Here is a 16,485-nt window from a genome sequence, read left to right on the forward strand (position 1 = left end):
AGGAACTTCAAGTATGCGCCCCCCCCCTTCGGGTATCAGTAGAATGGCGACGTAATTCAGGGTATCAAAACAACTTACATAACGCAACGTCAAATTGAGTCTTCTGCATGTAGTTTCGGTACCGTGAACAACTCTGGACCGCCCGCTCAATTCAAATTCCCTCATATTTAATGCAGCATAGTACGATTTGATAAGAATAATGAGAGAAGGTGTTATACTGTAACAAGAAGTTCATCGATAAACACGATTTTTTAGGGAAAGAAATCGCAAAAGTATACCCAACACTTGAAAAAGCAGGAAGCTTATTCAGAACTCGATTTTGGGAAGTCTGTTCAAAAGCAGACGACCAAGCACCGTTCTTCGACCTGTGATCTCGTCCTTTGCGACGTTGTTGATCAAAAGCACTCGCGTCGGACTTAGTGAAAGAAGTGAAAAGTTATTAGTAACCCTTTCACTATTACACTAATCATTCGGACAAAGGTACCTGGTCATCTTCAAGACGACCTTCGCGCTCTCTGGGACCACGTTGGATTATTTCTTCTTGTCGTAGAATTCTTTAAATCTTTCCCAAACTTTGTAGTTCGGGTTCTTGACGACGATAGAGCGGTCCATGCCCTCGAAGAAATCTTTGTAGACGTTTTGAGGAGTCCTCCCCATCATGTATAATACCAGTAGTAGAACTTGGATTTTTCCGCAAATGTGCTTTCTCGCTCTTCCCCTTCGGTAGCTTCATCGTCTCTCAGGCCGCGACGGGATTCTGATCCGATGTAAGCAAGTGAGACACACTGTGAGTCAAGAGCGGGGTCTCCGCTCCAATCACGAGCTTGGATTTTTCGCCGTTCGCCTCGGCGCTGCTAGCGATGACGGCGACTGCAGTGGCCAATATAGCGTAGACAAAGCGCATGGTTCAGTAATTAAACTAACGAATCGCTGTCGGGGCCGGAGAGCGAATTGCGAACTGGCTACAGAGGCCAGAGTGAAAAGGTGGAACAGTGGATACGCTTTTCTGACCAAAAATAAACACTTTTTGGTGAACGGTAGACATAATTTGACACGACCAAACACTTATGCCTCGAACGGACCGCTGGCATACACTTTTCTGACCACTAGCAAACACTTAAAGAAAGGACGAGGGTTTTACGTACGTCTGCACTTTCCGCGCGGAACCTGCACAAAACGGGCGAAACGCTCATAATTACCTGACTTTGTCAATTAATTCTGGACCGCTGGTTCACATTTACCTGGCTTTGTCAATTAATTCTGAGCCGCTGGTTCACATTTACCTGACTTTGTCAATTAATTGTGAACCGCTGGTCCGTAATTATGTCACCTTGTCACCGTTCTGAAAAAGATAACCATTTCAAATTATATTACAGCCTACCCAAAAAAATACCCCCTCTATGCCGATCACTTTTTGGATTTCGAATCTCCCGCGCTTTCCCGACCAGACTGGCTCCCGCTCCCAGCTTTCATTTTGAAAGCTGGCACCTGGGGGAGATTACAGACAGTGAGCGCCAGGCCGTCTGGGAGACCTTACTGCTTCGCAGCGTGGGAGGAGTGCTCAAACATGGAGAGATCGTTCGGGTTGCAGCGTACTTCCGTGTGGGCCGCCAAGTTGTCGAGCGAATTTGGAGGCGTGGAATCAATTCGATGGGATATCGAGTAGCAGCCGTGGTCAAGTCAAGGAAGAGCGCATGTGGGAGGAAGAAGGTGGTTCGAGCTGAGCTGTGCGAGAGAATCGCTGCAGTTCCTGTCAATGAGCGCGAAAACCAGCGTCTGCTTCAGCGCGCATCCAACATGAGCTGCTACCTGATTCAGCAGCTGATCAAGGAAGGCTACATACGGCGTGCGCTCAGACAGACCCGCCCACTACTTACACCCATGCACAAGCTGGCGCGCCTCCGGCACAAGGACAAGCAAGTAGGAGCCGGCACTCTTCCTACGTCACTGCCTTGTGACGCTATCTCACTCGCCAATGCTAACGCGTACATGCTGCTTCTTGCAGCGAGCAGCCCCTACCGCCTACCGCTGAAGTTCCAGAAGCCCCACTGAGCGCCCCTTCAGAATGTGGCGATGTAGTTGACGTCTTAGATCCGTTTTTGTATCTGTAGTTGCACGGCGGAGCATGAACGCCTGTGCCTTGCTTAGTTTCTGTTGCGATCTACTGGTTCACAAGTTGAGGCTCTCTAGGGAGGTTAGCTTTTGGTCCCGAATGGGTTTTGTGCCACCGGCTTTTGTCCCAAATGGGTTTTTGCTAACATGTGTGAGAAAGGTGAGAGAAGGAGAGACAGGTAATGTAGCAACACAGAAAGTTATTCATTCTGGAATATACGCTCTGCTGAGCAGCCTTCCTCACTACACTAACGCTCGTAGGCTTCGTTCTATCTGTCACCTAACAGTGACATAGCTACTCGCTCTGCGCTAAATACTTGCGTACTGCAAGTATTTTTAACTGTCAGCTCTCGGTCATAAAGCTAGCTAGCCAGCCTCTCACAAATTAATTAACGCTCAAATGAACGAGGCGGAGCGCTGCGCAAGAAAAAAACAAATGGTTATCTTTTTCCGAGCGGAGGTAGTAAATGTGAACCAGCGGCTCAGAATTACCGCTCCACAGTTCAGTGCAACCATTGAACATAATAATGCTAACCACCAAACCGATAGAAAACGTATTAAATTTGCATGGAAAAACGTTTGGTGGTAAGCACAATTTTATTTGTCCTAAAGAGCACATTTGTAGGGATATAAAAAAACTTAAGCCCGCTTACGCTGAATTTGTCTCTACTACTCCGTCTGGCGAATTAATTCTGAACCTCAGCCTAAAGGGTCAGATACTCTCCTACCTGACCACCACCCAAACGTCTGCACGATGCCCCCCAAACTCTTCTGGATCAAGCGTGCCGAGCTGCATGTCGAGTCCGACTTCGTCAAGTTTCGATGGGATCATTTTTGCTGCTCGAGCATTTTTTCAGTGAGAACAAAATGGTGCAGCATTTGCGCAGGCGGCAACGAAATGGCCGAGCGCCGCCTGCAATGTAAGAGTCCGACTTGCGGAGGATCGGGGTTGCCGAAGAAGTGTGCAGTGCAATGGAAAGTTTAACACTGCGAAGTCTCGTCGACGTGGGTCGTTCTCGAGAACACTGAGAAGCATTCGCGAGGCGATACGCCGTGTGCTGTAGGGCCACGCCCCCGCGTTACTCCTGAAATGCGGGAGTACATCAAACGCATGGATGAGAGCGCAGTACCACCACGCTTAATATGGAGTAATCTTCTGCGAGCACCGGAGATTCCTTCCCCAGCGCTAGGATTTCCATCGTGCGCCCAGGTCCAGCGAAACGTTCGTTACAATCGATGGCTGCACGGGTCGAAGAACTCAATACTTAAGACACGCGAGCTGGTCATTTCGAAAGCATTCAGAGCCGATATTGACCCAGAGTCGGCGTTCGTTTTTGGAAACCGACATGACGAAAGGGGATTTCCGTTTGTGGGTAATGGCGAGGACGATGAACCTTAGATTTTGGGTATAACCAGTCTGAAACTCATGCAAACTATTCTGGCGCTACAGCAGAAGGGGAACTTCTCGATTTTTCACCTCGATGCAACTTTTAAACTCAGTGACCTGGGGTATCCAGTTATAACCTGTGGCTTTACTGACCGGCGAAGAATCTACCACATGGCCAGTATCTTTATTGCGAGCCAGCGAACTGAGCGTGAGTACTATGAGGCTGTTGGTAGTTTCGTCAGGGTTTTTCGGGAGCGATTGGGTGTAGCACTGCGTATCGATGCTGTGATGGGAGACGCGGAGAAGGGTCAAGTAAATGGACTAGTTGCTATCAGTGGGTTTGAGAACAGCATTTACCTTATGTGCTTTTTCCACGTACTATACAACGTACGTAAGCGTATCCAGCACCTTGCCGCAGCCCTTCGAGCTGTTGTGTACCGCGGAGTTCTAGATATGCACTACACGCTTAGCAGGGACCATCTTTATCTGGAGTGGAATCGCATTTCTCAGGAATGGCTCCTGGACGGAAGACTAGAAACTTTCACGAACAATTTCTACAGTCAATGGATCGCTAGTCGCTTCTGGCGGTGGCAGATTTTTCACTCGCCGGGGGCTTTTGCAACTACGAACAATCCCTGTGAAGTTTTCAACGCAAGCATAAAGAGATACACACAGCGCAAGACGTGTGACACATGGAGGTTGCTGATGAAACTTCTGACGATAGCGGAAGACTACTCTATATGCCTTCCCACGTCTGTAGCGGGCGCTCGAATTACACCGCCCAAGGAGGCTACACGATTGGCAAAAGTATTGGTTTCAACGAGTCGAGTGGCTATCTAAGCTACGCCCACGCCTTCGGTGGTACGTGTTTTATATGCTGGCGATGATCGAGAGATCCCTACAGAGGTGAATGACATCTCGTCGCTTTCAGACGACGTTCCTCTGAGCAGTGAGCGTCTCGCGTCGTTAATTTCCCCCGAGTGCCTTCAAGATGAGGAAAAACAAAAGGCGGCGAGCTTTTACAGATCTGCTGTTAAGTGGTCAGTGCGTAGAGCCCACCACGTTGGTATGCCCAGAGAGGGGTGGGTGGTGCGAACAGACTTTAACCAGTGCTCCTGCTACTACTATAAAAAGTTTTTGTCTTGCGCGCACATTATTTGCGGTCGCGCTGCGTACGGTCTCAGCGTTCCTGGCGTCAACGGATACCAACTAAAATTTAAAGATCGACGGATTCGACGAAATGTACAAGGTCAGGGTAGGTCGGATCAAGAATTTGGTGTCAATGTACAACGGGCTCAGATGACATTGCCGGGAGGTTTACCCGCACTACCCTTAGCTACCCCGGATCATTTGCATTGCGGTCCGATACGCTATCCCTCGGGTTATACGCTAGATTCTTACGTTCCCAACCACATTTGGAGTGCGGGTGCGGTGGGAGTAAACCCCGACACATGGGATACGCACCTTCAGGGTGTTACCAGTACGATACGTGGAACATCACCCCTCAATACCCGACACCAACGGTGGCCCTGCCCTTGAGGCATACGCGTGGTAGACCTCCGCTAGCATCCCCAGCGCTAGATGTTCAATACGTATTACGCTGAGTTCAGCATACGAATAACATTTCCTTAGTTGAATGACACATTGCTTTGAATTCTTTCGTGAACAAGTCTTGTACTAGCTGTAGTCTTACCTAAGCGTGGCATCACTCTCGGTAAAACAAACCTCTGTTACGAGTTGCTAGTCTACTAGTACATGTTGCCGTACGGACAAGTAATTGTGAACTTCTAATGTTCACAATTAAGGTAGACTGTTAAATTAATTGTCAACATTAGAGTTCACAATTACGTGCCAGTGTCACTTAATTGTGAACTTTCGGTCCACAATAAATTGACTAGATCGCATTATTGTGAACCGCTGCCCATCTAGAACTTGGCACATAATTTTAGCACTGTCATTTAGTTATGAGGAGCTACATTGTGTGATAGTATTAGAAATTTAAAGTACTTAACCGAATAGGACCGGTCACTATAAAAAAATCCTTCGGACCGGTTCACTTTAAAGAAACATTCAATTTCCTCACTTCTCCCCCCTCGGCATCCCCTGAGCTAACGAAATGACCCAGAAGACGAGAGTGAGGGACCAGTGGGCGACCATTTAGTCCTGGAAGCGTCACCCCGAGTGGTCAACTGCGGATGCTGTACGCCATCTCGGAATCGCCCGATTGAAGCTCCTTACTTGGAAGAGAAAATACTGGGACATGCTGGAGCCACCAGAGGAAGATGGCCAGCGCTATCGAGTGAAGGGAGCGGGGCGGCCGTACAAGTTGGCAAGCTACGAGTTTCAGGCCTTGGAGTACTACGACAGAAGTTTGCGGGAGGACGGAGTGGTGCACTACGCAGACTTCCTGCGATACCTAATAACTACTCCTGAATTTGCCATAATACACAAGGAAACGCAAAGATCGCGAGCAGGACGCTTCATGAAACCATACGACCCCGGTAGCGAAGAGGCTGGGACCGCAAGAGCTGCTGTTAATGCCGGTGATCCTGGGCTACACGTGGAAGCTGGTACAAATGGAGATGCAAATGCGGACAAATCATACCCCGTATCAGATGTCGCTCTCTGCGAATCAGGCGAAGGCCCTAACCCAGAATCATTCGGAGATTCCGCTCCGATTCCATTGGATGCATCAGTTTTGGAATCAGACTTGGAGCTCCCAGGACCAGTGGCTCGCGTTGAATCAGGGGTGGAATCAGAAAAGAGAAAAAAGCCTCAAATTTGCCTTGAAAATCTGACTGGAGATCCCGACACCAAGCTCCTGCAACCGAGTGCCGCCCCATACAGCCTGCGGCCACGAAATAACCTACTTGCCCCTGTACGCATCTACCCCCACGCCGCAGGTAGGTCCGCAGAGCTTGTCTCGATTCCACTCTTCGCTGATGACATCGCCAGCGTGAAGGAAGGAGCTCCGATTACTAGCTCCGTGGTGGACTATTGTATCTCTCGTTACACAAAACCCGAACCAGAGCTCATGTTACCTGCAAGATCGGCTGTATTTTCCGCCATTAACTACGCCTACATCAAGCACTCGGGTCGGGAGTCCAGCGCCCCCGACACAATTGGTGATTTCGATTGGAGTGGATACAAATATGTTTTACTGCCTGTGGCGTTTAACGACCACTGGAGCGTTGTAATTATCCAGAATGGCAGTGACGCAAAAAAAATATATTATCACATCGACTCGCTTCACAATGGTCACGACAAGGAGTATATTTTCGCGTGTCTGGACTGGTGGTTTGCGGTTCTACACACGAGCCGTGGGAGATTCGAGACAGCCAGGGGTTTTTCCTACACCTGCAAGCCCCGCCAGACTAATGCGGTAGATTGCGGCATATATATGCTGCACTACCTTTACAAGGTCGCCCAGCATATCAAGCAGCACAAGCCACTTTCCATCCTGCTGCAGATTGAGACGCTCGCCAAGGGTGGCTTCAATGCCAGCAAGGCCAACCAAGCCAGGACGTCTCTGCTTTCTCAGCTCACAAAGACTATGTAAAAGCTAGCTACTAGGACACAGTTTTACTGAATTAATTCGTTTAAAATGACAATTTTTGTCTTCTCCCTTGATTTACGGCTTGCGCAAGCTAGGTAGGCCTCCATGCCATGGAGCCCATGGAGCATGGACCCGCTCTAAACTCGAGCAAATGAAGACACGCTGCGCACAGGAAACAAAGGCCATGATTTGCTGTGCAGCAGCGTGCTCGGCGTCGTGCAAACGCGCACTGGCCTTTCTACGTGTGAAAGTGTATACTGGCGGCTATTTTGTGGTGTCTACTGAGGCCGAATCTCATTCTAATGTGGGCTTTCACACAACAGTGGGTGTAAAGTCCAGCAGTAGACAAGGAAACGGAGCAGTGCTGGCATTATTAGTGACGTGTATTAATATTCAGAGACGTTTTAAACGTCCGTGTGTTTTTACGCTTTTCAACGATGTCTTTACAGACACCGGGACGTAATTACTCTAAGAAACAATGAGTTGACTACAATACAATATGGGAAATTTGTAGTTTTACTGCTCAGCACTATTGTGCTTTGCAGATAGAATGTCCATCCGTTTTATAGCCTAGATAGAGCATGGTCGAAGCATAAAACCATGCGTAAAAATGAGCTGGGAAGAGGCAGGCATCGATTTGTCTTATCTGTGATCGAATTACCATTTTAACCCCCCCCCCGCTCTCAACGGACGTATACAGTCGTGCACCTCCAATTCGGCACCGGTATCAGTCGATACCCTGCCAGATTTTATGATTACGCGAATCGGATGCGCAATTACCTTTGCCGATCACCACCCTAGCAATTGACCTCAACGGTTTTCCCCTCCTCGACGAGGGATGACACGCCGCATCGATCTTATTTTAAATTTTGGATCGGACGTCTTCATACAAACACATACTTTGACTTTTACCGCCAAAGACAATGGGACATCGCCCTTCCTCCTACATGTCCCTAACCCTAGCACAAAAGCAGTCTTTGTGCGAAAAGCACAAGTCAGATCCTGCATGCTCTCACTCCGAGCTTGCTCGTTGGGCAACGGAGCGCTTTAAGACCCCCCAAGCAGAGAAGCGCACTACCATCCAGAGTATTCTTTAGCGGTCGGCGGACGTTGCCGCCTTGCCGAGCGCCTATCGCGACCGGAAGCGCTGTTGCGCGCCCACGATTCGCGCGTATGACGCCAAGATTATGCAGAAGATTGGCGTAAATGTTGTACTGAATTAACGAATGAAATATCAGTGCACTGGATTTGCGTTTGTTTTTATGCCTTACGTTGTGCACTTATGCCCTGGCACTGTTGATATGGTCCGCCCTGCCGAATTGGAGGTGCACAACTGTATTACAACATGCGAGACTTTCCCGAAATTGGCCTTTTTTTACATGTTGTATAATACAACATGTTAAAGACCGTGAAATGCACGCGGTTAGGCTCAAATTATGCGCAGAAAGAACGTAAATTTACACAGAGCGAGCAAAACCGTACACAGACAGCCAGGGTAAGATACACTGATTTGCGACCAGGCAGCTGTTCTTTTTGATGGGTGGCCACTCATTTCATTACGCAAAACGACACGGAGGACGCAAGTGCTAATGGGAGCCCGGTGACAGACTCGCAGCGAGCGTGATGCCTTCTTGGCAAGGCTGGACGGGAGGAGCATCGCAAAGAGAGCGCGGCTGAGCGCTGAGCACGAGGCGTATGTAAGGGGCGAGAGAGATGAACGCTGACTTCGGCCCTAATACCTCGACTGACGAAGCAACGTCCGCACCAGAACCGGCGACTGCAACGCCCGCGTCAGAACCGCCAAGAACAACGCCTGCAGCATCTCGCCTGCATTTTCCCTCTCCGTGTCGACCACCAGTAGGGAAGACAGCAAGCTACATAGCATATGCGAAGAAGGTGCGGGCTGGACACTTGGCGGCTAAGGCAGCAGCGGCGAAAAAGGCGGTAGCGGTTGAGAAGAAGACGGCAGTGGCCGAGAAGAAGAAGGCGGCAAGCAAGAAGAAGATGACAAAGCGTCGTGTTGCCAAAATTAGACGCGACGAGAAGCAAGCAAAGGAGAGCAGAGCAATTGCGCGTGCAACAAGTGCTGTTGCCGCTTCGGGCGTAAGCGAAGAAGAGTGAGCGTGACCGTGTGGCGGACGAGAAAATTCGAGGAGGCCAAGCGCGTGATCAAGCGTTGGCGCAGCTACAGAAGAAGCAGCCAATCGCGGCGGAAAAGCGGAAACGCACTCCAAAGCCCGCGGCAAAAACACAGAAGGTGTCGAGGACTACGAGTCCTCACGTCGCCGACGACGGTGTAAACGACCAAGGTCCAAGTGCAGACAGTGGTCAGTACGTGTTTGAGAGCAAGGTGTATATTGATCTTGTACCGGTACTGACGATGTGGTATATTATGTGCTGCAGAAATCTATCACCTGGCAACTAACCACAGCGCGAAAATGTACCCTTATCCCCAAGCTGTGTGGCCAGGTATGTGTGCACTGTATACAGCATGTTTGAAGACATTCATGCTGATTTATACTGCATGTTGTGTTGGCAGGTCTCTCAGTATGGATGTTAGCGAAGCTGATATTAACAGCACAGCTGCTGACACTGTTCGTGTTTTTCAAGTTTCAGATGAAGACGCATTGATCTCGGATGAAGAAGAGAGCGGTAAATCAGAAGGTTGGTACACAGAGCTAATGGAGAGAAAAACTGGAGAAGACACCCTCATTGATGAGGCTGGGGACGGAGTTGAGGGTGATTGGTCAGACGATGATCCTGACGGCGAATATGGGGCTAATCTCCTCCGACTGCAGAAAATTCGTTCACAGAGAGAACTGTTGAAGCAGCGGGTTGCTACGGCCAAAGCTCGAGTGTCCAGAGACTGGAAGACAACGACAACGAATTGGGACACGATGACGAACGAGGCGAAGGAGCTACTTGCGATGGATGAAGAAGCGCTGGCAAAGAAGCGTATCGGTGGCTGGAACTTTGGTACATATTTCATGCTTCAAGAAGTTCTATATACTACGTGTACTGACATCTCATGTTGTATTATACATCTAGATCATTCCACCCAGCCTGTACGAGCCGAAGGATATTTTGGCCAGGTGACGAGAGAGGAGGTGTTGCTGAGGGAAACAAAGCCGCACAAGAGGATTCAACCCGAGGACGTGGTGCACTGTATCGGCTTGCTCGTGGCTAGAATGCTGGGTCCTCACAAGCGAAAGTTTGCTGATCATTGGGCTAAGACCGCTGTTGGTGCTGTGCCTAAAGGAACATTTGGCCCCTACGTGAGGATAGCTCGATTCGATCGGATTATGCAGAGCTTGCATTTTACGAACAACGCTGACCCGCGCGCGGAAACGGATCGCGCTTGGAAAGTGAGATCAGTTGTTGACACCTTGCAACAACCTGTCAGCGAGGATACACAACGCCTCCAGTGGTGTCATTTGATGAAGCAATGATCCCATCAAGGAGCCGCCATAACATAACCCGCCAGTTCATGAAGGACAAGCCTCATAAATGAGGGACCCAGTTGTTCATGACCTGTTGTGCTGGTACTGCTTACTGTCTTCGGTACGTTGCCTGCACTCCTTTTTGTTTTGGCTAAGTAGCCCATGTTGTATAATTACTCATGTTGATGATCTATATGTTGAATGTACAACGTGCTAGGATCGAGGTCTACTGCGGGGCGAATCAGCACTCGGACGCGCTCGGAGGGGTCCCACCTACGCCGTTTTCGGCAGACCCGAGCTCAGGCCCTTCCGCCGTCTTGCGGAATCTCCACAAGATTCTCTCACCCCGCCAAGACGGTGTGTTTCATGCGGTGGTCACCGACCGCTTCTACACATCTGTGCAACTTGCACTGAAGTTGCTTTCTCGCAATGTGTACCTAGTGGGGACAATCCAGACAAACAAGAATGAATTTTTGCCTGCTCTGGTCGTCAAAGCGGCCAGCCGTCCTCCGGGTGTTGAACATGGATCCGCAACGATTGCAGTATCTAAAAACTGTCCACAGATGATGGGATCGCTTGCCGGTCTATTTACTTTCTACCGGAAGCAGCACTGTGATGGAGACAGCAGGTAAGTTTGGCTTTATTTGTTATGACACTTGGGTCAGCTAAGTTTATCGTGTGTATTAGGGCGTCACGTTCCTGGTGGTCGCAGAATCACCATTCCCTGCCCGTCCGCGGTGCGTGATTACCATCGTTGGATGGGTGGGGTGGACATCCACGACCAACTGCGACTGCAGCGCTATTCGCTGCAGCTGTCTGTGCGCTTCCGCAAATACTACAAGACCATTTTTCCTTGGGCTGGTTGACATAGCAATGGTCAATGCTTTTATCGTCTATTGCGAGGCGCTCAGGCGGAAAGGAGAAACTCCAGCTGACCATGCTGAATTTCTGGAAGTGCTACAGACCCAACCGCTCCAGACGGCTGGTGAAGACTTCGAAAAGGTATGTACTACTTGTTGGGATGTCGACATGTTCTATATACTACTTGTGTGACTTGTGTATTTATTGTGTGATCAGAGCTTTTCACCAGGACCCGCCACTCCAACGCGCGTTTCAACAGCGATTTCTGGCTCGCACGAGCTGTCTGAATTTCCTGAGTGGGCTCAAGTGCGAGAGGGGGCTAGGAAGCGGCCACAACACTAGTGCAAGGTCTGTTCTATCCGCCGAACGAAAATTGGTCAGCGCAGTGCTACCAGATTCGATTGCGAAGCCTGCAGCAATGGAAACAAGCGGTGAGTGGTGGTGAATTGACAAATTGCCCATATCGTCTAACACGCTATGTAGTGTCTACCTGTGTGATCGAGTGCGACCAAGTCACTATATGAACAACAACATGACGTGCCATCAAATATGGCACATCAAGTTGAAGAACGGTGACGAGCGCCCACGTCCTTGTGTCGGGCGAGACATCCAGATGCGTGGCCTCGGCAAGAAGCGCCGCCGCTGTCCCATGAGCAGCAATGACAGCGACGACGAGGGGGACTCTGAAGATGATGGCGCTACAGGCTCCGACGTGTCTGGGGTGCGGAGAGCACAGAATGCCGCTGACGTTTCGGAAGCGGAGGAGGCAGAGAATGTTCACGAGACGGCACTGGAGGGAGGAAATGATAGCGAATGAGGATGGGATGGCTGCTTGCTGGAAGTATTCAATCGAATTGTCCGTGTCACCGCGCAAAGCTGTGCAACTTTCTCGACCTTTGTTCAGTTAATATATAAAAGCCAAAACACAATGTAGTATATACGCCGTGCATCACAAGTTCGGCTAGTCCACAGGGTATTTGACGACATGTCTGGTACAGAGCATTGCGCAGGATGTGAGCAACTTCCCGCAGTTCATAAAACTATTTCGTACTTATGACAGACAATACAAATTCTTAGTTTATACCGGCCTTAACATGTGGTATAATACTACATGTAAAAGCGAGGCAGGGGGCATTTTTTCGCTTGAGAGCGAGGGGGGGTAAAACGGCAAAAAGGGTCGATATACAGGATTTCGAGTGGTCGATCGATCCCAAGCGGTCGATTTGACTGCCGTAGCTCGATTTATCAGCCAGTCTAGCTAGATCGATTTGTACCTTTTATAGACCTCGATTTAAAAAACGACCTATATTTTTTTTTATAAATCGAGCATCAGGCTAAGTGAAAAGGACAAAAGCATTGAAATGCACAATATAATATGACGTCAATCACTACTGGCACCAAGGCTCCTGCCGCTATCCCCGCTGCAGCAACCCCTGGCGCTTTCGCTGCATCCACGCCTAGCGCCACGCTCGGTGCCATTCTAGCTTATACGACGCACAGCGCCACCCCCTCTTCATCACTACCCCGGCTGCCACGGCGCTCAGTGCCCCGCCTGCAGAAACAGTTGGAGGCGTCTGGAAGGCAATGCGACGAGGGACCTATCTGTAGTGGTGCTGGCGACTTGCCGACTGGCTCGCTGTGGCCTAAGAAGGCAGATGTTGCCGTCCAGGACTGCCACGAAACAATGCCTATCTACACGAACTCCAACAATTGTGTAGCCGCAACGTCACGGCGTCCGTGACCATGTCCAGCATCTACAGCGTGCGGCTCAGACGGCGTACAACAGTATAAACATCCGTTTTGAAGAGAACGTGGATCTGGTGGCGATTCACATGAAGCCGCTGGAGTGCTACACGTTCGACAGCGTCTACGGGCTCACCAGCTTCATGTCCATGTTCGTAACGGACAAGATCCTCATGCATGAGCCATGTCGACTCGACAGTCGAGTGCTTAGCGTCTGAATCTCGTGCGCTCGGGTCCGCTGTAGATAGCTGTGCACTCCACGTTCTACTCGTCTTCGAGCCCGAAGTTTGCCAGACGGTCGTCCGTACCATCCGCACGTTGTACAAGCGCGTGACTACCCGTAATGGATCTCGTCGGCTGTAACGACACGACGACGCCCAACGTGTCTGACACTCTGTTGAAGGGCTCGTATGACTCGACGGATCTTTGATCGAGCTCGATTGAAACGGTTTCAAAACGTTGGAGATCGGAAACACTTTGAAATATGGATCCATGGTGATGGCGACCGATTCGAACTGCGGTACGATTCCCACGACGGAAACGGGCGGTACCATTGAGACGACCACCACTGGATCCGGAGCTACGACGACGACGGTGACGACTGGATCTGGTGAATCAACGACCACGATTGGCACCACCTCTTCGACCGGGTCGCACTGGACGCATCAGACTGCCAACTAGAGCAATATGTCATTTAGCTCATGCCTATGGCGTATTTTACATTGTACTTTTCGCTGCGTTATCTTGCGTAAAAATGAAATGAAAATGTGGTTTGAACGGTCAAAGATGACAAGTTGCTAGGCTATCTAAGCAATTCGACTCAACAAGAAAATCAATAGGGAGCACAATTTATAATTTGGCACTTATCTCCTCAATCGACGGACCTCGACTTAAGATAATCATGGCCAGGATCAGAGGGGCCACTACTTGGGATGCTGAGGTACGCTTTAGTTTTGATAGCACATGCAAATTAGATACACTGTACCCTTTAACGAACATAATAAAGACGTTCGAAAATGAAAAGACGTCTAAGCTGGCGTAAATTCACGTTTTTTCAAAAACGTTTTTTATTCCCACTGCCAGCACTGAACGGAACGACGTTACGGAAACAATTTCAACAAGACAACAGGTCTTACAGCTCCATAGCAGCCCTTCTGACAAAAGAAACAACACTAGGAAGCAACACAGAGCAGTAATATACTTGGTGGGGTGTAAATAGATTACCTTAATTGTAAAAGTTACCATGTAGCCATCAAGCAGCTTTGACAAAATTCACGTTTGGTGGGGGCTACCTACCATAAAGAAAGAAGAAGTCGAAATAACAGGTGGAGACTGAATGAGCGCTTCCTCTAGCTCTAAGACGGTGGGCTCGACGTCTCCGACTGCCGCCGAGGACCACCACGCCAGCCGCAGCTTCAATGATCGTATATGCAAGGAGCTACTACGTTCACGAATACAGCACATCGAGCGCCTGGAAGCAAGCCTGAAGCGAGTGGCCAAGTATTATATCAAGCTGATGAATGCACACGAAGAATTTGCGGCCATGCTTGCCCACGAAATAGGCGCAGCGATTCGTCTAGCCGCTGCTGCTGGAGCGTCGACGCATGGCGCTGGATATGTCATGCCCTACGATGTGGCACTTGAACAGTGCTGCAGCATACTGCTGGAGATGCCATTGGAAAAAAGGATAACCTACGCGTAGCGTGTATTCAAGCACTTAAAATATATCATACAAACACAATCTCAGCGTTTTATTTTGCTACATCTTAAACGCTTTAAGCAGTTTCGCCCGGTTGCTTCTACTGCTTTAGTACACTTACTAGACCTTTTGACACTACTGGTTGCATCCGAATGACAAACATGATACGAAGTCGCATAATGGCGACTTCGTCTTTTGAAATAACCACTGACGTTAGACGAAAGTTTTCCTCGAGCATGGCGTATGTCTGCGCCATGCACAGCACGCCGCACGAAGTTCCCTCCGGCTGTTTTGGTGCGTCAAGGCAAACACCAACCGTCTCGGAAGGGTATTATGTGGCTGGCATGCTTCTTTCGTGCCAGTCTCGTAAAAATGTTGCCGCAGTTGTCATGTAAATATTCTCCATTATCGGTCGATAGTTTTTGCCGCACAACCGTTCATAGTAGTATGGCGTGGTGCAAGGCTGCTCTTGCTTATAAGCCAGTCTTGTGATAATGATTCCCCAGTAAATTCCACTCAGGTGTACGGGAATCACAATATACTGAAATGCCGAAATTCGTGTCTTTGGTGGATTCGGGCATCCCATCGTAGGCGCGAAGGAGTTCATCGCGTAGCCGTCTCCCAGCGTATAGCATATGGAGCAAATATTGAAGTCTATCATGAGGTCGTTCAGCATCCTATCTCGGGCCAAACCCCCCACAAGATTGTCCACCTTAATCGAGCATTGAGCGCTAGACAGTCTGCATTTGGAAGATAGACAGGTACTGCGTAGAACATTAGTGATGTCCGTGGCCAGATGGTGGTGCTTTCCTCCCGTCTCAGAGGGAAGCAGCGCTTCTGAGTCAGTCTCTTCGTCGAACAGCTCCGGTGTGTCAAGCCTATTTTCCCACTTAGTTTATAGAAGCCAGTCCATGTCTTGAAACTAAGCTTCACACTTGGCACGAACGTTGTAGAACTCCTTCATTTTATAAACAGCACCACAATGCAAAGATACAACACAATATTCGTATACTAGAGCAACGATAGAAGCAACACAAAGCTCAAGCAACATTCCAAAACAAGAAAAGTTGTTTCATGAGCAGCACTGCAACTACGAACTGGTGAACTTCGGAGTCCCACCGGGGAAGAAAGCTAGAATCTCTCTCGTTATGCCTTCGCAATGTTCCGTATCCGAGTCGTTGGCGAAGTACTTGGACTTGGGTCGTTTGCGCTTCTATTCTTCTACAACTGTACACAATTTTGTCACCAAATGCTTGGGAACGATGGAATGGTAGTCAAACTCATCGCTGTGCACGTAGGAACGCCGACTTCGTGCCGATCGCGCACCCACGAAGTCATCAGGCATGATAGCAGGGTAGTTTGCCAGTGCTTCGCGGACATACAACGTCGCAAGTGTTATACGCCCATTCCAAATCTCGCGAGAGGACAGGCACTTTCTTGTCTGGCAATGCAATCGCTGCTAAGTTTTTCGGCATCTTCCCAGGTTGCATCCTTGTTTGCTTCAGCTTCTTTCGCTGATTATGTCTCGGTTTGGCTTTGGGAAGCTGCATAATTTCAATCTTGTCGTTTTTTCTAGCGATTGTACTGGATGTTAAAAAACAATTTTGGCTCCCGTTCAGCATCTGTCGAGGGGTGCTTCGGTTTCGACAATGCAGACTCTTTAGTGACTTGAGCCGACGTGGGCTTC

At 49.3% G+C, this 16,485-nt stretch overlaps 1 protein-coding gene across 1 annotated transcript; it reads left to right on the forward strand.

Annotated features, from left to right (window-relative positions):
• Window positions 1-12,731: 12,731 nt before the first annotated feature.
• On the forward strand, window positions 12,732-13,317 carry PITG_02970 (uncharacterized protein; the record flags this gene model as incomplete). The annotated part of the gene is made up of 2 exons (XM_002907772.1): window positions 12,732-13,093; window positions 13,143-13,317. The coding sequence occupies 2 exons, from the start codon at window positions 12,732-12,734 to the stop codon at window positions 13,315-13,317; spliced, it is 537 nt and encodes a 178-aa protein (XP_002907818.1).
• Between the last annotated feature and the right edge of the window lie 3,168 nt (window positions 13,318-16,485).

The sequence above is a fragment of the Phytophthora infestans genome, genomic scaffold (assembly GCF_000142945.1).
Source record: "Phytophthora infestans T30-4 supercont1.3 genomic scaffold, whole genome shotgun sequence".
Classification (NCBI taxonomy): Eukaryota; Oomycota; class Peronosporomycetes; order Peronosporales; family Peronosporaceae; genus Phytophthora; species Phytophthora infestans.